The 22935-nt window shown below is 37.4% G+C and overlaps 3 protein-coding genes across 3 annotated transcripts; 1 reads left to right on the top strand and 2 right to left on the bottom strand.

Moving 5' to 3' along the window:
* Positions 1-6962: 6962 nt before the first annotated feature.
* LOC114533237 lies at positions 6963-12800 on the bottom strand. Its single transcript, XM_028554739.1, has 2 exons — positions 12733-12800; positions 6963-8225 (listed from the first exon to the last, which is right to left on the bottom strand). Exon 2 carries the CDS (start codon positions 8196-8198, stop codon positions 6963-6965), a length of 1236 nt encoding a protein of 411 aa, XP_028410540.1. The 5' UTR covers positions 8199-8225; positions 12733-12800.
* Positions 12376-13461, top strand: LOC114533238. Its single transcript, XM_028554740.1, has 4 exons — positions 12376-12559; positions 12700-12921; positions 13089-13375; positions 13425-13461. The coding sequence occupies exons 1-4, from the start codon at positions 12377-12379 to the stop codon at positions 13459-13461; spliced, it is 729 nt and encodes a 242-aa protein (XP_028410541.1). The 5' UTR covers position 12376.
* A 266-nt stretch (positions 13462-13727) lies between these two features.
* Positions 13728-21269, bottom strand: LOC114533240 (stress response protein NST1-like). Its single transcript, XM_028554741.1, has 7 exons — positions 21086-21269; positions 19625-19703; positions 15387-15489; positions 14852-15082; positions 14440-14615; positions 14099-14191; positions 13728-13954 (listed from the first exon to the last, which is right to left on the bottom strand). The coding sequence occupies exons 4-7, from the start codon at positions 15076-15078 to the stop codon at positions 13728-13730; spliced, it is 723 nt and encodes a 240-aa protein (XP_028410542.1). The 5' UTR covers positions 15079-15082; positions 15387-15489; positions 19625-19703; positions 21086-21269.
* Between the last annotated feature and the right edge of the window lie 1666 nt (positions 21270-22935).

The following is a 22935-nucleotide window of genomic DNA, read 5'->3' on the forward strand; positions in this document are numbered from 1 at the left end:
CTCTCCAAGCACCCCTGCGCGCTCGCACATTTTAGCCACAGATCTCTATATTACGCTGAATGCAGCCTTTATGTTTTCCAATAAAGCGCCTGGGTACGAGGCTGTCCCTTGCCCATCCCTTCTTGCCGACCGGGGATCAAGCTCATCAAGCACGCAATATTAACAAATGAGTCATTTGTTAATATTGCGTGCTTGATGAGCTTGATCCCCGGTCGGCAAGAAGGGATGGGCAAGGGAACTATTTCCGGCAATGTTAAAAAAATAGGTACATTGTGCGTTCATGTTGGTAGCTCCTGACTGAAGACAGCACCACAACAAAACTTGCAATTTCTAAGAACTAAGAAATTAATATTTATTTTCATAAACCGTAAACGCGCACAAGGCCGATTTTAAGACTTATAGTATATGATCTCCAATTCTCTATCGTACGTCAGGCAAATTGCTGATCTCGAATTAGAAACGCTTTAAAGTGCCTATATCACTTGTGGGATCTTTACGGATTTGAATAGAGCTTGAAAAATTAGTTTATAAGTTCTACAACGCTTTTTGATATAATTAAATAGTTTCCGTCGTGCTCGGGGGCCTGGGACTCAGGAACCGAGTTCTTGTCAAACGTAATATAATCAATTGTAATTTTACTTCGATCTTCCAATAACGTAAATATTTTGAGAAAAACTCGCCCAGTTGCTACAGGCATACACAACGTACCGTTCCCGCATTTTTTTCTTGAAAAGCGCAAACTATATCGCCAGTGAAACTCTTCATGTTTACATTATAAAAGACGGCGTGTTTGCAAATCATTCCTGAGTCCCAATCCCCCAACCGACGTATTTTCGAAACTATTTAATTATATCAAAAAGGGTTGTAGAACTTATAAACTAATTTCTCAAGCTCTATTCAAATCCATAAATATCCCACAAGTGATATAGGCACTTTAACACTTGAAGGACCAAAATTTGTTTGCACCATAATACAACTAATATTTGATAAATGCTTACCATGATATAACTTGGGGGGCAATAAAGAAAATTTTGTATTTCCAAGTTTTAAACCCTGATTCCATGGCGAAATTTTCAAGCGAAATTTTGAATTGTGAGAAATTATAAGGAATTAATTTATTCAATGGGTTGAAGTTGTGGAATCGATTGGGTGCGTCGTTGAATTCTCGTACTAGCTCTGGTAGCAGGCATGCTGAAAGACAAAACTGAAGAACGAGGCCATTGGTTGTGCAGCAATAGACCGAGCTATTAAAAAAACGTTGCGTTAATGTTGAAGAGGTAACTGCGATATCGTGCATGTATGCCGTTGAAATATGATGAGCCTAAAAAATAGACATTCAACAAGATATAACTCTAAACAAAGCCAAAAACCTTACAAATAAACTGTATCAAACATCTCTTGTAGCAGATCTATCTTAGCGTACAGTCGCGAAGGTTTTTCTTCGAAGCATCTTTTCTTCTTGATCGTAAAGCCTTTTATAACAAACACAAAGACAATCATTAACGCATTTTTAAATTTTAATTCATTTGTTGCTAAACTACCCGCTCATAATCTTAACCATAGTTCTAAATTCTCTAAAATCAAAGAGTGTAATAAGATTTATACAATCATAAAAAGGTTGACTTTCGGACAACGACGTGTTTACATACATACGACAGATGTGGATTTACAAGTAGCTAATAAGAAAAAGTTAAAAAAAAACATTAATAATCAAAATATTAGTCATTATTAAGTATTCGATATTGTTACTGGTTGAAGCTCTTCTACTAATAAGAAGTTAATTAAATGCACATAATTCTGGAAAAACATTACAACTTTTCAATTGTTTTTTCTTCTATATAACCTCTAAAGCTTCCTCAAGGTCTGTTCACACGATCCAATTTTGTCGCATCCAATTCACTTCTGATGGATGTTTTATAGTCTGTTAACTTGCAACGTATCTGGCAACAAATGAACTAAAGTCAATGTACTACTGCTTTATCAATAACCAACTACATTCCATACGTCAGAAGTGAATTGGATCCGACAGTTGGATCGTGTAAATGGGCCTTAAGAAAGTTTATCTCTGACAGTATCCGGGGAAACTTTGTCCAACCAAATCATATTCGACCATCCTCGTTTCGAAGGTTTTTCTCTTTCTCCGTTCACTTGGTATTTTTACTTTCTTTTTAACTGATTAAATGAATATAGGAATACACGAAAGTCTCTGCAGTTTATATCTAATCGCTTTCAAACTGAACTCTAACTTCATTTTTTAAATCTGAAGACAAGCATAAAAATGTTCGAAAAGTAGCCAATAATAAACAATTTTTATTCTTATAAGAATTTAATGGACGCGGAAAAACATGCAGGGTTTTAGAATAATAATTTTAAAACAAACACAATTATTAAAATGAGTATACCGAAAGTGGTATAATTGGCCACAATATGATCTGGGATTAAATATGATCTAGCCTCAAGATCTCCAGGATAAAATCAGAACTGCACAAACTTACAGTACTGTCCAGAAATAACCTAACATAACCTAACACTGCGGTTGAAGTTCCGTTAGGTTACGGTTCGGTCGCAGTTCGGTTGCGATCGACCGATAAAAACCGCCGACGACCGCAAGGGAAAAAATACGTTCGCACTGGCCGTTAGCTTCCGAAAGAAATGTTATGAACAATGAGAACGACAACACAATAACCAAATCGGAAAAATCTTAAAAAATGTCTGTCATATACCGAGAATGAGGCCGAGGTTTAAGCTCCGTCTCACAGCGATTTGATCTCGATCAGACCTAGATTTGACCTGGTTTTTGGTAGGTTATTTCTGGACAGTACTGTAGGTCCACCTTTGTTTTCATTGAATTAGCATGTAATTAGTTGCGCCAACATTCAAATGTGGCTTAATATTGGCTAATTAGCTAAAATCACGTATAAACTTCGTTTTAATCAAATTTCCAATTATCTTGAAATAATCTTAGATATACAAGTAACAGTAATTTTATCTGACTAAGGCCCACATTACACGACACAGCATTAGCTGGTCACGACACTTTTGTTTGCCGTTAACAAGAAATGGTTGGTAGTAAAAGCTCATTGGTTTGATACATTTGGTAGATTTTATTGGATCAGACATAAATATTCAAAGCCTTTTAACAGCTAAAAAATTTAACAGTATTCAATAGAGACCCCGTATAGTGTAATTGGGCCTTACGTGTGAGATTAACTATAGTAATGACATAAGATGACCTAAAATTTAGGTTTTTTATTTATGAATATATTGCGCTTAATTACCCAATGCTGAGAAAAGTATTTGCTCAGGTAACGATCATTTCAATTTTTCGAACATTGCTCAGAGTAAACGAAGTTATTCATGCAAGAGATCGCGGTAAACAGCCAAATCAAGAAGAAAAAGAAGTACCCAGGAAGTTAAAACCTTAAACATCAGAATATTTCGTTATAGGTATGCAAAGACTCATGTTCCAGGTATGTTGTGCATATCGCAGACTTATTTACGCGTGCACATATAATTTTCCATGAAACAATCGAAAAAAAATTGTTTTGGTTGATTTGCGATTTGACTTTTATATGACCAGTGACGTACCAGCATTATTAAGGAGCACATTTATATATCCATGCATGTTCACTGACCACTATAACAATCGATTTGTGTTAGGACTATATGTAGAACATAAATACACGAGTATCCCCCACCCGAACTAACGAGCTGGCGACGTCACATGTGTATGGAAACCATTTCTAGAATTGGCTGTATATTTGCACGCTTACCACAAGTAACTTCGTAGCAAGTATTGAATCAATCGACTCGTATATGCTATAAAGACGATGCAAGATTTAGTCAAAAATGGATTTTTTTATTTTATTTAACAAAATCGGAACAGTTCAAACATTTGCCACATCTGATGGTTTTTCCCTAATATTAGGACGCTTATTCAAATTAAGTGGTTGGATATTATCAGTAAGTTTAATTGGCAATACTTATCCACCTGAACATATTTTATCGAGAAATAATTTTTTTTAGTATTAATGATTCGTGATATTTTCTCATCTAAGACAGAGTCGCATTTTCCAGGATCATTACGCTAAGGAAGCGATAAATAGTTTTCAAAATTATGAATTTTAAAATGTTTGTTACCACTTTTCCCGACGGATAGAAAAGAACAATTCGATCGCAGGAAAAAATGAAAATATACATTGGGAGAATGAAAAGGTAACCGTACGGAAGCTATGATTCTGCCTTCGGACAGCTTAACGAAATGCATCATATCATCAGTAAAAACACCTACCATTTCGGAATCCATGTAAAAAGCATTCGGAAAAGATTTAAAAGGAAGAGTAAGCGCATTTCTCATACCATTTCTTAGAAACTTAATAGCAAATAAACAACTTTCCCCAAATTTATTTATTGCAGGGTGGAATGACACTAACACTGAATTACGAGTCATATTAGTACCAGTTAAACAGAACCATTTAACTGATTCATTCAACTGTCCCGTTGAACGTACAAACCATCTGTTGCCACATTCTATTTCCCACAATTCATAAATTTTCCTCAAATTGCAATGTAACATAACAGCACACCCATCATCACTTATTGCGACAGAAGTGAACTTTTCACTTTCGTCAAAATTCCAAGAAGGTATTTCTTGATGACAAAGATTTTCTCCACAAATTTTCAAAATAGAAATTCTTCCATTAGTGCTAATTACAAGAACACCTTTTGTAAACTTAACAACACGACTAAAATTTAAAAAAGATTCTTCAGTTTGATTTTCTAAGATATTTGAATTCAAAGGTTCATAAGGATATTTAACAACCACGCCATCAGAGACCAACCAAAGATACGACTCAGACCACCAACACGCCTGCTCGTTGTTTCAGTGCAACAGTTTGCAATGTTTTCCCACTGTCGATACTTCTTATTGAAAGAATGCAATTTTCAAAACAGCACGCTACATACAAGGTGTCCGGAGATAATGCACAGCAATCTATTTCGCTGTTTGACAAAAGAAGCATCAGGAGATTCCAGAGATATAATATACTAAGTTTGGATACAAACTTAGAATGAATTTCGTCCCTTCTAATTTTGAAATGTGATCGAAAACACATCCATCTGGCAAACAATCAATCTGAAAGACGTCAACGATCGTTTGGTTTACAAAATCGTATATCATCAGAGCTACAGCACCTTCGGAAGAATAATTGCTAAATGCTACACACTTTTTCTCCTTCCATAAAAAGGTTTTTGAACATATTTTGTTAGGAATGAGGACTATCTCACCAGATGGCAAGGGAACATATTCAAAGCTAAGCCTACCATGTGATTTGTTTCATCCGGTGAACCCATCTGAATGGAAACTTTACTCGACAAACACGGCGCAACAGAATTCTTTTCAAAATACACTTCTTCCAAATTCTCAGAGCGAAAGACATCGGTATATGTTGATTTGCAAAAGTCGTCATCCTCAATCTCATCCCAACTCAAAAGGAGAATGTAGGAGCCACACAAACTAAACGAACAATGAGAAAAAGACACAGGTTCACAATACTTATTGTCAACTTCTGCTAATAGGGTTTTCATCATTACATCCCACACTTGGATCAATTCCTGCCCGGATATAGCAAGTTTCATTCCACACGAAGAAAAAGAACAACTCCAAATGTTTCGGGGGCGTGTGGAATGAAGGGTACTTCCTTTTGTTCCTTAACAAGGACGCGTGACCGAATTGAATTGCATAACAAATAGGAGGAATCAGGAGAAAAGGCGATGACGTCATAAATATCACGGTGAATCTTATCTACTTGTATTTTGAAAAGAGTCGCGAGGCTTGGTATTTTAAGCACTTGCACTGTCAATGTATCAGTATTAAAGAGGGCAAACATCGTATTGTCCGGTGACAGAGAACTGGTAAATGAACGAACTGACAAGGCACAGGAGACATGATTTAAATTATGATTCTCTTCGTTTGTCACACGTTCTATCCAAATCTCATTTATTGTATCCAAGATATTTCTAGCAACGTTTTTAGGACAGACATTTTTTGGTGAAAAATCAAAGTATCCGTTTGCAAGATCTTTTAAATAATCGTCACAATATGCTGCATGACCTTGTACCTTTAAATAAAGCCCTCTTATTTTTTCTAAGAAAGAATGCAATTGAATGATGCTGTAATAAATATCTTTGGAAAGATCACTACAATACGTGTCAAGGATTTGTTTCAAATCAATATCGGTGGTGCGATCGCAAAATTTTAGTCTTAAATAGTTTACGCCAACATGCACAACCAGTGAAATTCCTCCACCTTACCTGTATTAACCAAATATCTTCTACCATTTTTTAAAGCGTGCTTATTCTCGGGTGAAATTTGAAATTCTAAAACGGACTTTAAAGAATCTATCTGATAGAATTCCTTCTCACAAGCACGCCAAAGACGTCTATTTCCGTCTTCAAGATCTGCAACAAACGCATGTTCCTCATACCCATTCAACGTCATCCAATCCCATAATGACTTATGGTAAAGAGTCAAGCAACCATCATAAACTGGAAGAATTTCTGACAGAATGTCGATAATCGCTGTGCGTATTTCAAATTCTTTCCAGGACAGACCCATGCATGTAAAAAGAATTTTCAATGGGAGAGGCACGAATGCAGCGGCAATAACATTGATAAAACTTTTTAAGATAGATGACAAGGTATCTTGCTTTAAACGTTGGAGGCCTATTTTCAAACGTTTGAACTGTTTTTCATAATATCCGGCAATACCATTGGGGATGAAATCACTTAAGTCGGGTTCAATTCCCAAGCCCTTTTCTCTTAATTCACGAACTAAGTGATAAGCGTACAAAAACGATCCCTCACACTTGGAAATAACTAACCTTACTATCATCAAGATTAGGTAAATCACGACGAAAAAAGCTCAATATCTTGATTGTGATCTTCATCATCAGGACGGATTTCTAACGGCTGTAAATTTGAAGAACCTTCCGTACTTGTAGCTCCGGTCTGCTCGAAATGAATATCTTAATCCAATCAGGCAGTTCACAAAATTTCTCGGATATCAACTCCAAAAATTCGCTCTTCATATCAGTTTTGCTCTCGTCCAAGGCATCAACAATGATCAACATTGGATCATTTCTGCGAAGAGAATGGAGTGGATCGTTTAAAAGAACACGAAATGCATCTGACAGCGAGTCCCGAGAATGTTCACGACGAAGGATTTCGATTAGTTTATCACGGAATCCATCAACATTATCACACATTTGGCTGGCAAGGGACTGGAGGATTCTGTGAGGATTGCTGTAATCAGAATTTCGAAAGTCGCAGAAATGGTGAGCTGCGAGTTGGCCACGTTCTCTATACAGCTCAAAGATCTTTCCAGACAAAACACTTTTTCCAGCGCCTGGACCTGCAGTTAGGATCATAACCCGGGTTTCTTTACTCATAAACCAACTTGAGAGTTTATCAAACAACCATTTTCTAGTTCCTTCATGAAATTTTTCACAAAGGTCGTCAATCTTTCCAGTAAAGTCGAATTTAGCGAGTTTCTCGACACTTGAGTGATGAACATTCTCATCTACTGTTTTTCTTAGCTTGACTACTTCACTTCTAACATCACTTAATTCTGATTTCAAGTCATCGTCTTGTAGTTTCCATTCTTTCAATCTGTGAATATAACTTTCTTCTTCAGGGCTGAGAGGAGCCACTTTCAACTGATCAATGGCATTTTGAGAAATTCCCAAGTTGACTAATGGTACCGAAATTTCTTGCCACAATTTTTCAAACGTTGTGTCGTCCAAACTTGCAGTTGGAATATGAGCATACACTTCATTCCTGAACATTTTGACTCTCAAAATGTTTGCTGATAGAGATGTATCGCTAACTGGAGGCATAACATTCCACCCAGTGGCCGGTGGAGACAATCCACAAATATTTCGAAGTAGGACAGTCAGTAAGGTGATATCGAAGTTGTTTGAATCTGGTGCACCAGATATTGGGAAGAGTAGATCCCATTGCGGGGCTTTAATTATATTGTATCGTATTCTCTGCAGGGTCGCTCTGTTGGCATTCAATACGGAAGCTAAGGTGGAAGGTGGATGCACGGAATGTAAAGCAGCTCTCAAAGCATCTCCTCCTTTATCTACCAACAGTTGACAAACCCGGGAATAATTAGCTTTGCTTTTTGTTGGATCCATCCAAATTGATCTTTAAATTGAAAATCCCTGAAATCGGAGAAGGAAATGATTGGGAGATTGTTCTGATAAAAACAAGACACTTACTTTACTTTACTTTAAAGGCATAACGTATTGACAAAATTTACAAGCATGTCACGTTCCTTATACCAGCACGCAGGGAAAAGAATGAATAAATTCAGTGAGTTAAAATGGAACACCAAATTCTTTGTTACATTATGTAATAAGGTTGATATTATTAATAATGGAGTTAATATTTAACAAGACGCCTGTTTTGGCGTTAACTCCGGCGTGCCGCGCACGTGCCAGTCTTCAATATAAAGCTTCTGAACATAAACAATACAGTTCATACCCATTTAAATGCCTTGCGAACCTAAATGTTGTTCGATCGCGACATTCAGAAGCACATCGTACTTTCAAAGTATAGAAGTTCAATTGTTCAAAAATGTAAATAAACTGCATGATACATTCACTCTGTCTTACACTTTGCCTTTGGAATTTGTGCTTATATAGTTATATTAAATTTTCAATCCTGTGCAAACTGCGACGTGTCAACGCGCCCATACACGACCACACGGTCTTGTAAACGGCGAAATAGCAGCGATATTATTAAAATAGGACTAGAATATACATGTATTAAATATATTAATACCCCAATTCAATCTAAACTTAATCGAACAGCATCAAAAGAACGGTTTACTTGTTCCTCTTGGAGGAATTGCCGTATCATGCGAGCGAAATCGAATCGCGCATCGGAAAATTAGCCAAAGCTGTGCACCACAACTCTTGGGAGACAAGACTGGGGCGTAGATATATACGATCACATACACATTTCAAATACCAGTATATTTCGCGCCATTACACACTTGCGACGACGAAAAATATTAAAAAAAAATTAAAAAAACAAAAACAAAACAAAACCGGGGCGAATTTTCAACTGTGATTGATAAGTGGGCGTAAAGACAGAGACTCGAAGTGAAAAAGACTGTAATTTGTTGGACTGAGTTTATGGAATAAATATATATAAATATGCGTATACGTTACAAAAAGAAAAACGTGAAAGATGTTGGCGGCGGTGACCAGTTTTTAGTAGTGAGAAACAACTTTTGTTATGTCGAACGAGGAATTTGGTACAAGTGAAGCTACGCGAAATATGCAGGCGGCAGAGCTGCAAACCAGTCAACAAAATACGCCATCTGTAGCCCCTATCACACTAGCTGGCATAAAACCACCGAGTAATCTGAATATAAAGGACAATGTAATCGAAAACTGGAAGAGTTGTAAACAAAGATGGGAAAATTATGCCATTGTAGCTAATTTGGCGAGTCAACCGGAGACATTCAAAGTAGCATTGTTTTTACATTGTCTGGGCGAGGACGCTCTAAAGGTATACAATGGATTGTCGTTTAAGTCGGAGGAAGATAAGCAGAATCTAGCTAGGATCATAGAGAAATTAGAAGAGCACGCGATTGGTAAGGTAAATGAGACATACGCGAGGCATGTGTTTAATAGCAGAAATCAGGATCCGTCTGAGTCTATTCAAGCGTACATTACAGAGCTACGCAAATTAGGGAAGTCATGTAACTTCTATGACTGTCTCAAAGAATCTCTTTTGAGAGATAGAATCGTACTAGGGATAACTAACAAGAATTTCAGAAAACGACGTTTGCAAGAACGGATACTAACGCTTAAGAAGTGCATCCATATTTGTCGCAGCATCGTAGCGGCATCTAATCAACTAAGCGGTGTCAGACATGACAATTGAGGAAGTAAACAAAGTAAGCGCGTGAAATCAGCAGAAGTCAGATCGATCGAAGAAAGGTCGGGGTATATACAACACAGCCCCGGATCAGGATCACGATCCTGTAAGTTCTGCGGAGGTGAACACGCGTTCCAGAAGGAGATGTGTCTGGCGTGGGGACAGCGATGTCGAAAATGCGGCGGTAAAAACCATTTTGCTAGGAAGTGTCCTAACCAAGCGCGAGGACAAGAACAACAGCAAGGAGGATCCGTAAAGCAGTTAGGCGAGGCATCTGAAGAATCAGACACGAGTGATCGATGTCGAATTCGTTGCGGGTATCACAACCAATGTTAATGCCGTTGAGGTCCGCAATTCAGGATACTTCAAAGAAATATATGCTATGATGGGAATTCAAAAGCCCAAAAGATGAAAAAAAAGACCATTCGTTTACAAATTGACAGTGCCGCATCAATCAACGGGTGTATAAACGCCTTGGGGACAGCGAGATTAATTATCCAAAATCCCTGAAACAAGAAAAAATATTCAGTGAAATTCATTGTGGTAAATACAGGTCTTCAACCGTTAATTGGTGCGAAAGCTGCACAGCAGATGAAGTTCTTAACGGTGCACCAGCAAAATTTTGTTCCGGCATCCCCACCTGTCATTTAGTCAACTGTAACCCAGGTCACAACTAGAGAGTACTTAGTTCAGAAATACCCGGAGGTATTCAAACAACCGGTTGGCACACTTCCGGGGATGGTACATTTGGAGGTCTCGCCCGAAGCAAGGCCAGCAATAACACCATCACGTCGTATACCAACAGTCCTAAAGGATCCGTTTAAGAAAGAGTTGGACAAATTAGTAAGGGACATGATCATAGCTCCGGTTGAACAACCTACGCCCTGGATGAGCAGTGTTGTGGTGACCACTAAAAAGTCAGGAGCGCTCAGAATTTGTATAGATCCCAGGCCACTTAACAAAGTCCTCAAGAGAGAACCTATCAAATACCAGTCCTGGATGAACTTTTGCCTGAATGTGCACAAGCGAAAGTTTTCTCGACAGCAGATCTTCGCTCGGGATTCTGGCATTGTGTGTTAGATGATCAATCTAGCCTTTTAACTACATTCTCAACACCCTATGGCAGATACCGTTGGCTTCGTTTACCTTTGGATTATCCGTGTCGCCCGAGATTTTCCAGAATCGTCTCATTTAAGCAATCGAAGGTTTAGACGGACTTCTTAATATAGCGGACGATATCCTAATTTATGGCATTGGTGAAACTGAGAAAATTGCGCAGGCGGATCATGACAGAAAACTGCTAGAACTTTTGGAGCGATGTAGAGATCGGGGTGTGGTATTGAACTCGGAGAAACTGAAGTTACGTCTCAAACGAGTTAAATTCATGGGTCATGTACTTACGGACAGAGGATTAGAACCAGACCCAGACAAAATAAAGGCCATGGAAGAGATGCCCAGGCCATAAAATGAGGAAGATGCCCAGATCTCGTCAAATTTCTACCGCACCTGGGAGATACTATGGAACCGATTCGTCGTCTTACACGGAAAGATGCCGTGTGGATATGGACCGAAGAACAAGAACGAGCTTCTTGCAGAGATGGTTGTGAAGTCACCAGTCCTCAGCTATTTTAATCCAGCTTGGCCGCTCGAGATCCAGTGAGACGCCAGTCAAAAGGCAGTTGGTGCAGTCTTAATGCAACAAGGAAAGCCAATAGCTTTCACTAGCCGTGCCCTAACACCGACAGAGCAGCGGTACGTGCAAATGGAGAAAGAGATGTTGACCATAGTATTTGCGCCAATCCTGAGTCAATAGGGACATTTAGTTTGAAGTATTTTTCATTTTACCGCGAACGACAAACCGCAGTTTGAGGTCAGCAGTTTGCAGTTAGAAGGAAAATTTTTTGGGCGATTTAGTTTCGCGTTAAATTTTTCTGTGTTTTCAACATGGCGGCAGTTGCAAGGTTAGTGAAAGTTTAGCTACAGTTTTTCAAAATTTGAATTAATTCCAGCTAAATTTAGAAAAAAAAAATCTTTACGTAGACTGTTACTGTTTCTTTTTTTATCAGGGAACAATACAATGACATTATTACAGCCCTAATGTTTAACGATAGCAGTGAGTCAGATTGTAGTAGCAGTGACGAGGATGATCTTGATTTGATACTGCTGGATTGCTTGTTTCCATCACCAAACCAAGTTGGCCCTTTGCTAAACATCGACGAGCTTAGTGACTGGCAGTGTGAAAAAATGTTTAGGCGAGTATTTAAGATATTTACTACAATGTCTTACGAAAACTATTAAGCAATAATCCAATATTCAAATTTCAATACTATCGGTTTCGACTCACTAGTCATTAGTGAATTGTAGAGTGAATAGTATTGCTTTTTTTTGTCACCTTATAAAATATAGGTTTCATAAGGATCATATGCATCAGCTTCATTGTGCATTGAATCTTCCATCGTATTATATTTGCTCTCAAAAGACAAAAGCATCTGGAATGGAAGCACTCATGATTTTATTAAGAAGACTAGTTTATCCAAACAGATGGTGCGATTTGGTATCTATTTTTGGAAGAAGTGAATCTGAGTTGAGTTTAATTTTTAACAAGGTAACATTTCATCAGATATTTATCAACACTGAAACTATATATTGGAGATGAATGTTTGCTAGTATTTTCTTACTATGGCTGCTAGCTATACTGTAAGATGCATTTACATTCCAAGGAAGCAAAATAAATTATTCTTCTAGATTTTGGATGATATTTGTGACCGTTTCAGCTACCTTTTGGACTCTCTGGACTTAGTTTGGTTTGATCCCGAGCTGTTTTCCAATGCAATTCACAATAAAGGAGCACCTCTTACGCAATGCTTGGGGTTTATTGATGGCACCGTTCGGCCAATTCCACGTCCTATTAGAAATCAGCAAATAATGTTTAGTGGGCATAAAAGAACTCACTGCATCAAATTTCAGGTATGTGATTTTCTATTTATTCATTTAATGTTGTTTGCATTAGAAATAAAAAAATCACTGTTGACCTACATAAAGTACAAATTTTTATTGCATCAAGGTGAGATTGGTTCATTGGACAAGTAATTGGTTAATATTTCTCAAATTAAACAAAAACTTATACATTTTAGTCAGTCCATGCACCAAATGGCCTTATTGCAAACATGTTCGGTCCTGTGGAAGGACGAAGACACGATGCATTTATTCTTGGTGTTAGCAACTTGGCTGACAAGTTGTGCAGGATTCGCCAGCCCAATGGAGAACCTTATATTATTTATGGCGACCCAGCATATGGTGTCACTGATAACATACTGGCTCCATTCCGGGGTGTTTTCCTAACTGCAGATGAGCAAGAGTTTAATAAGCGAATGAGTAAACTACGTGTTAGTGTGGAATGGGGGTTTGGAAAAATTGCTCAGTATTTTGCATTTTTAGATTTCAAAAAAAATCAAAAGATCTTACTTCAGCCAATTGGCAAATACTATCTGGTTGGAACTCTTTTGACAAACTGCCACACCTGTTTATATGGATCACTAACTAGTTCCTACTTTGGTGTTCAACCCCCATCTTTGGAAACATATTTATCAAATCAATGATATGTAAAGTATAAACAATTTAATTTATCTTCAACATCAGAATAGTTTTATACACAGTATAGTAACACGTCATCTGGAACATTCAAGTATAACTATTTAACATATGGTTCAAATAATATGTAACAATAATATACAAAATTTTATAAACACATTTAGTACTGTCAAAAATAGAAACTATGATTTTGTCTGTAGAAGGGCTATGTATGCCTTTCTTTCTTCCATTTCTAGTTGAAACTTTGCTTTTCTCTCCTCAGCCTCTGCATTATACTTTTCTTTCTCAAAGTCAAGTTCCATTCTTCTTAACTCGAGTTCCTTCTGTTTTAACTCTGTCTTTTGTTTATATTTGTCGGTGAGCATTTCTAATGCAGTGAGCTTGCTTGCTCTTTGGCGTACTGGTTTACCTGAAAAACCATTTGTGAGGTAAATAATGAACTGCACAATACTGACTATTAATGCTGATACAGGGAATAAGGGTTGGATGCAATTTTGTGGAGGATTTTTTAAAATTATACAGCCGGAATAAGAAATATGTAAAGCTTCCTTACGTTGTTTATTTTTTCCAGCATCTTCATTTTCGTCATTCTCATCATTTTCACTAGAAGATTCGCTACTTTCAAGCTTATTGCTGTGTTTCCGCTCTGAATTACAAAAAGTATAATAAGTGCTACATGCAACTATTACTTCATACTATTTATCAAATAGATTATTGAGATATTGCCCCCCAAAGATTTTGCCCACCATTCCTGTACAAATTATGTATTTTACCAATTTTCCTTTACTTTCTTGACTTTGCCACCAGGCTGCAGCCAAAAACCAAGCAGTGGCACCCCTCCCAGAAATCTGTCCACCCCCAGACAAAAATATGAAAATTCCTCTGTGCACTTACTACACATTTTACTGACTGCAGCAGCACGCATCTCCTGTCCTTTCTTGTTTTTTAACTCTTCTTTTCTATTTTTTTCTTCCTTTTCTTTCCTTTTCAGATCTTCCATATCCCTTCGACAAGTCATGATATCTTCTAATAGTTGGGTTAGCTCCGTATATTCTTCTTCAGTGCCAGATCTTAACAAATATCACCAGAGTATAAATGAACCAAAACAAAGGTCTCTCCTTAAGCACAGCTCTTGGATAAGCTAAGTAAAATCATCTGCCTTTAGACAGACTAAAACATCTGTATGCACTTTGGTGCATTGCCACTTAATAAGTTAATATGAAAATCACAACATAAAATCACAACATTCATTTGAAAGATGGGGGCTGTGTTTATATCTATGACAGTAATGACAACCTGTTCTTACTTTTTTAGCGATTTCTTATCATCCTCTTTGTGCTTAGCTAATAGACGGTCCATTCGCTCTCTACATGATCGTCCAGTTAATTCAATCCTATTACCATCTGTACTAAATGCTTTGCTGAGTATGGAGGCAATAGTCTCCCAATCTGTGCCAGACTTTGGGCTTCTTGCTGCAACTTCTGTAGCTAGCATCAAATCATGTTCAATTTTCGGCCATCTAAATGGTGACATTGTTCTACAAAAAATGAAAACGGGACATTATCACTATAGTTCACTATGGACACTTTAATAGCACTACTGAAGTTGATAATTTGACCATTATTGCCCGAAGCTGCGATAACTATTAAATTGGCAGCCATGCTGGATTCTGTCTTGGTTGGCATGCCGTGTTTAAACGTATGAAATACGAAACGACGAAGCCTTGAAAGGTCAATTTCCCATTATTTAAAATCTATTTATATGAGAAAATAAAATTTTTACTCTTAAACTTGGTTTCATGTACTATTACTACGCTAAAAACTCTGAGGTAATTCACTTACCGCTAGAACGTCCTCTTGCCGTAAAAACGTCAACAAAATACTGCAAGCCTGACCGCGGGAAAACGTCACGTGGTAATTTTGCGGTTTGCGGTTTGCGGGAAAGCTATGAAAACGTGAAACTAAATGTCTTTAATTCTGAAGAAATCGCTGTAGCAAGTACCAAGAAAGCTACAAGGCATGATGATGCGATTGCAGAAATATAACGTCGAAGTAAACTATGAGCGAGGAAAGAATATGCTGATAGCAGATCTCTTGTCAAGGGCGCATCTACCATGCTCCCAGGATCACGACCACAAGGAGTTCGAACAGGTTAACTCAGCGAATCTGCTACCCTTATCAAAGCCGCAGTTAGACCAAATCAGAGTAGAAACCCGACGTAATGAAACCCAACAAATTTTAAAGGCGGCCCGACGAGAGAAGGGACATCCCAGGGCAGGTTCGAGCGTATTTTGACATCAGGGATGAACTCACGGTCGATAACGAGTTTAGAGGGGAACGGGTAGTCATCCCAATTGCGCTGCGGCAGAGTGTAAAGCAGAAGGTTACACATCACATTTGGGGACGGAGTCATGTTTACGTCGAGCACGAGTCTGTGTTTTTTGGCCGGGTATGTCGGCCGAAATTCGTCAGCTTGTGGAGGCATGTGCGACTTGTCTGAAGCCAAAGGAAACGCTGGAACATCACGACGTTCCAAGTCGCCCGTGGGAGAAGATAGCAACGGATCTGTTCACATTCCAGAACAAGGAGTTTCTGACAACAGTGGACGATTATAGCAACTTTTGGGAAATCGACGACCTCGACCACTCCTGCAGTAATCTCTAAGCTGAAATGCCACTTCGCCAGATATGGGTGTTCAGACGTGTCCAAGTAAAATGTTCGCTACGTTCGCTAAAGTTTGGGAGTTCGAACACCGTACCTTAGAATAGTAAAGCGAATGGAAAAGCCGATGCAGCCGTCAAAGTGGCAAAACAACTACTACGGAAGGCACAAGACAGCAAGACAGATCTGTTCACCGACACAAGGGATGAACACAAGTCCGGTGCAAAGGTTCTTGAAATAGAAGAACGAAAACGTTGCTCCCAACTAAAGAAACACTTCTCCGCCCAAGGGTGCCAAACCCAGAAGAACAACAGCAAAAGATCAAAGTGAAGCGGAGGACTCAAGCACACTATTAGAATCGAAATGCCAGAGATCTGAAAGAGCTGAAAAAAGGGGACGTAGTACGCATTAAGCCGTCGAAGCCGCCCACGAGTTTGGAAGAAAGAAGTTGTAGTAGAAAAAGATAGTAGATCATACGTCGTCGAGACCACGGAAGGAACGAAATATCGCCGTAACCGTTACCATCTCAGAAAGACGCAGGAACCAAACGAGGCAGAGGAGGTCGAGTTTGGAATAGAATCTGAAGAGACCAAGAAAGACAAGGGGCCCGCAGAGAGACCAAAGAACCAAACCTTGGAAGCGAGGAGAGTTGAGGTTGATAATCCAACATTCGCCAGACCACAAAGGGAAAGACGAAAACCAGCGTACCTTGTGGACTATGACTGAAAAGAAGGAGAAAACGAAAAACAATAGTTGTGAGTATATATATATATATATATATATATATATATATATATTATATATATATATATATATATATATATATATATAATATATATATATATATATATATATATATATATTTGTACGTTTTTGCTCTCAATTGAGCCATGTGTTCACTTGTGGATACTTATGTAAGGTGTATATTTGTTCTTCTACACAAGTATGACCAACCGGGCAAGCAGAAAATTCTACTTGACCGCGGTGGGAATCGAACCCGCGACCTTCGCATTTCTAGAACGATGCTCTACCGTCTGAGCTACAAGGCCAAGTTGGGAACGACTGTGATTTTGCTTAAGTTGTTATTGACAATGCGGAGTTTCGTCCTTTTACATGTCGTTATGCAGTTACATCTGCAAATGTTGATATATTTGTACGTTTTTGCTCTCAATTGAGCCATGTGTTCACTTGTGGATATTTATGTAAGGTGTATATTTGTTCTTCTGCACAAGTATGACCAACCGGGCAAGCAGAAAATTCTACTGCATAACGACATGTTAAAGGACGAAACTCCGCATTGTCAATAACAACTTAAGTAAAATCACAGTCGTTCCCAACTTGGCCTTGTAGCTCAGACGGTAGAGCATCGTTCTAGAAATGCGAAGGTCGCGGGTTCGATTCCCACCGCGGTCAAGTAGAATTTTCTGCTTGCCCGGTTGGTCATACTTGTGTAGAAGAACAAATATACACCTTACATATATATATATATATATATATATATATATATATATATATATATATATATATATATATATATAAACATGCGGTCATATATTCGAATGAAAAGGTGGTAAGGTGGCATCCTTAATAAGGTGGCTCCGAATACGTGTAATTAGTACAGTTTGTAACGTCATCTTTAAAGATGAGACGCGCGTTGGTAGAAGTTTTTAATTCGAAGTGTATATTCTTATATATGATCGTCTTATGCTGCACTGGTTCCATTTCGAGGCTCTTGTTCTTAGGGAAAGTGGATATAAACATATGAATATACTCTCCCAATTTCAGTGACGGATCTACTTCCCCAATGCAATTATCGTTTCAAGTTGCGCGACTGGTTTTTATGGCTAAATACTGGCAGAAAGACTTTTTTTCTATTATAATGGCATTAAACAGTGCTTATGTTGCTAAACAACTCTCTACGCTTCATCTGAAGCTCCTCAGCCCTTTCACCCCGCAACAAACTCAGAATCTTCAACACAAATGTGAAGTCAGTGCTGCTGTATGGTTCAGAAACATGGAAGACAGCAAAGATCAGCACCCACAAACTACATTTGCAAACTTGCATTAACAGATGCTCTGAACCATTCTCAATGTTTGCTGGCCAGATGTCATCTCCAACAGAGAATTATGGAGAGAACGGAACAAAGCCCCATTGACATTGGCATCAAGGAGAGAAAATGGGGGTGGATATGTGAAACCCTACGAAAAACCGAATTTCAACAGCACAAGACATTAAAACAGTTTGCAGTAAACACTGTAAACCAACGTCAACGCAAAAGATTATTATTCCGGCACTGTGACACACGCATGCATGAATTGGTATATAGTCCGAATTTACAACCAAAAGATGCATAAAAGGTAAACCGATCCTGATGATATATTTTATAGTATACACATAAATTTGTTTATATAATTATCGAAATTTAAATAGTGATACAAAAATGCACAATTCTGACCCAGTGATTCGATTTTCGTGTTAAAACTTCATAAACACCAATTTCTGCGGTGTTTGTTTATCATGTTGTACCTTTGTGGGTTCCTGAAAACCAGGGCGTGGCAAGCGAATTAAGGGATGTCATGTGATATTCACCATAACTTTTAAAAATAATAAAAATATCCAATATTATAGATTTATTCAAAGATTATCCACTATGTTTTGACTATTTGGCTTTTTTACTCAAGTTTTCATCTCTGCTTTTCTGATGAAAAACAATTAAAGCACTTTGATCAACTTCAAATATTGCCCCTCACCACTCCCCACACTCCTTTAGGCCAAACACTGCCTAATTTTGCTATATTATAATGATGTATTCCTTAAAAGATTATCACAGGGAGTAATTTCACAAGACAGCTGACATTGATTGTCTTATCTATAGTCTGAGTATATTTAGATTTTGGAAACATGCCATAAGAACCGACATATTACGAACACTTATGATGTTGCTACATACATAAGCCAAGCTACAGACAGTCAAGGTTGTTGACGTTTTCAAGAGCTGGACTGAAACCAATATATTTACAGAGCAACAGTATGTGAATTATGTAATTAGCAAGATATTGTCATTTAGTTTAACCAGAAACATTTCTTTATCTTGATGATGCAGTGGTACGTATCCACATGAAAATAATTCCTGTCAGTCAACTTTACATGTTACAAAACTTCAAAATTTTATTTTGGTCATCAACATTTTTTAAAACTTCCTCGAAATCTCAGCAAATCCCCAATACAAATTTTCAGCCCTTACTGCTTAGTGATCTTCAATTTTGGGGATTTTACACTAGTGTTCACTTTCCCACTTCATAAAATGAGAATATTAATATAATAAAGATATTTATAAATGCACATCTGCTGATATAGTCATTAAATGAATGAACAGAAACTGGAGATACAAAATGTGAAATAAACCACAATTCCTTACCTTCCCATTCAATAGCAGAGCAAAAACATCATTTAATTTGCAACATAGTTAACACACACAGTGAAAATGAATCCAGATTCTTAAGGAAAAAGGTACGAAAAACTGTTAAGTTTAAGATATGAACAGTTTGACATTTTTACCACAAAGTACTATGAAAAAATCACATCATTTTCATTGAAGTTATGTAAAATGTCATTTTGAATTTCTGCTTGGGGGCAGAATGTTCAGCTAGTGCATGCTTGGGAGCCATGTTTGATATATATGAGATACATCTGTGAATAGAGTTTAGTTTAAGCCAATGCTGTATGATGAACAAAGGTATAGGCAATATATACCTATAACTTTCAAATTTCTATAACTATAATCTATGATTGCAGGTGCCCCAGAGCTGTTAACCTGCACCACTTTGGTGACCCTGGTGATGATGGAAATCTTAAAAGTAGCTTCTGCAATATCAAGATAATTATTGTCTTATAATTTATCAGACTTGGCCTGCATGAGAAAATATTTTACTCAACCTTTATTATGGATACATATGCATTTTATTTCTCCCATAACCACTTAATTTTGTCTGAATAGATTATGCTAGCTTGAAAACATATTTGATATGGTAACTAAATATTTCATAATATGTAATATAAATATGAAATTTTGCAGTGAAATTTTTGGCCTCATGCACTAGCTACAAGATGCATCCCATCCAACCATATATATCTCCAGTGTGGAGACAGCTAGTATGCATATGTTGATATTGATGTGGTAAGATATTGGTGTGCAGTAAAACAATAAATCATGAAACCTAAATGCCTTTCGATTGTCAATGGTTCAGATGGTCAACTACCAGCAATCTAGGTAAATACATACAACACTCTTATTGATCTTAATTAAAAACAATACATTTCTAAGCCTTCACTTCAGCATGGCAATTGCATGGAATGCACCCTAGGCTGGTATAAGCACTACAATGTTAATACCTGTAGGTAAATTTATGCTATTTACATAGCTTCCAGTCAACTAAGATGGAAAAAAACCGAGAAATAGATTTGTAAATTAACCCTCTTTCTATTTATAATCCGTGTGAGAATTATCCTTAATGCATAAACTTAAGTTAACAAAAAATGTTGGTGTAACATTTGGTGTAACATTGGGCGGATGATAAACAAACTTTTCAGTACGGATTACGTAAATGATAAATTATTCTCGAAAATATAGACAATTCTATAATATGAAAGATGTCTTTAATATTTATTCCCAAGATGAAACAGCCTAAAGCTGAAATATTATAATAAACAGCACTGTACAAAGGCCAACAGTAATTTTGCTTCTCGTCCTCGATATTGGAAGCTTATATAACAAATCTCTACTGAATAAAATCAATATTTTTAGGGGAGTCGTATATCAAATGAGTAGAAATGACCATTGCGGTTTATGATCCTTCTAATTACACTGATAGATAAATACCTTGAAGTAATACCTTTGTTTATTCCTGAATGTTACACTTCGGAGACGATAATTATAAAAACAGTTTTAATTATTCAACATTTAAAAAGAATTGGAAGAACAACATGTGTTGGTGGTATACTGTTATATCATATAGGCACTGTGATATAGAGTACCATAACAGAAACATAGTCTGGGCGGTATGCTTGATCTCCGGTCGGCACGAAGGGCCGAAAGGGCGAGCAAGGGAACTAATTCCGCAATGGTAAAAATAGGTACGTTTAGCGTTCATGTTGAGAGCCGCAGCCGCAAGGAGCCTCACGAACGAAAGATCAGTTTTTAGGCTACTAGAAGCCAAGAAGACAGCACCAGACCAACGAAGGTTCTAGTCTCAAAGAGGCGACAGACTATAATTAGCTATCACCTCAAAGAACTTTGGTTAAAATCTAGAACTAGGATTAAAAACATATCGCTGTAAATATATTTCGAGTTAATTTACCTGATCTTAATATAAAAATCAAGCAATCATCAGAGACCAGATCCTCGACAAAATGAATTATCATTTTCCCTTATTTCATATGACATCGGCACTGGATAACTTTAGGTAATTCCATTATTGTTTGTGGGAAACCAGCTTTTTTCCCAACTGAAAATTAAAATTTTTCGCCCTTGATATAAAATAATTCAAAACGTTAAGTTAAAGAGAGTGAAAATCTGTGAGTTCAATGCAATGTTTGGAAACTATTAAAAAACAATAATTGATGTGTTTGTCAGTATTTAAAACGTGTGATAAAGAGTTTTGACAGGCATATACTGTATTTCAAAAACTCCCACCTTCACGGGATTTTTTTGCTTTCCATCTTTGTTGTTCTTAATTGAATTTCACCAAAAAGTTTTTGCATAAACTTGCAGCTCACAATATTTAAGGATTTACAGCGATAACTTTTACAAAAGAAAAGTTATACAATTTGATACATATGTCAACATACCTGAAACACTATCACCACTCAGACTGATACTCTCATCGCTACAGATAATTCATTGGAATTTCCGCCATTTTGCAACTAACGACCCACTGATCTCAGTACAGAAAGTGGGGAAAAAATTTTCAGCCTTAATCAAAATAAAACATTTTGTTCTAGGCCTCTCAGGAGTTTCGCTTTCATCGATGATATGGGGCGGGGCATTTTTACACAATTTTCTGTTAATGGAAACAAAGACTACAAATTCATTTTTATTCACGTCAATTTATTCCTATAATTCCATTACCACCCTAGTCTTTTTAAGGCTAATTTCCACTCCGGAAAACGAGCAGCGGATCGGATCGGATTTTTTTCCGAGCTGGTCCGATCCATGAAGTGATTTCGGATCGGATTAAAAAAAGTTTAAATTATTTGAACTTTTTTTTATCCGGTCTCGGACGTTTTCGGATCAATATAAGCCAAAAATTTCAACAGACGGCGCACGCGCGGATTATCTTTCGCTCCGATCCGATCCGCCGCTCGTTTTCCGGAGTGGAAATTAGCCTTAAATCACGTACATATGTGCAGTTTAGAGATACCGTGATCATGAGTCAGTGAATAAGTTGGCATACAGAAGAATATTCCAATCAGATGGAAAACTGTGATTAAAAAAATCGGGAAAATACACAAAAACAACACGTGGGGTGGATTAACACTCATAGATATTCACTGAATAAACGAAATCAAACGAATTACAGTGAAATATTCTGCTGTATCTTCATGGGTCACGTCAAATATAAAGAGAGCATGCCCACCACGCTGATTCATGCATGGATAGAATGATTGTAAAACGGTAATACGAATGCTCTGGTGTATAAGAGCTCGTATTAGAACATCAGCAACTAATTC

Source organism: Dendronephthya gigantea, unplaced genomic scaffold (genome assembly GCF_004324835.1).
Source record: "Dendronephthya gigantea isolate DGI-Jeju-01 unplaced genomic scaffold, DenGig_1.0 000088F, whole genome shotgun sequence".
NCBI lineage: Eukaryota > Metazoa > Cnidaria > Anthozoa > Malacalcyonacea > Nephtheidae > Dendronephthya > Dendronephthya gigantea.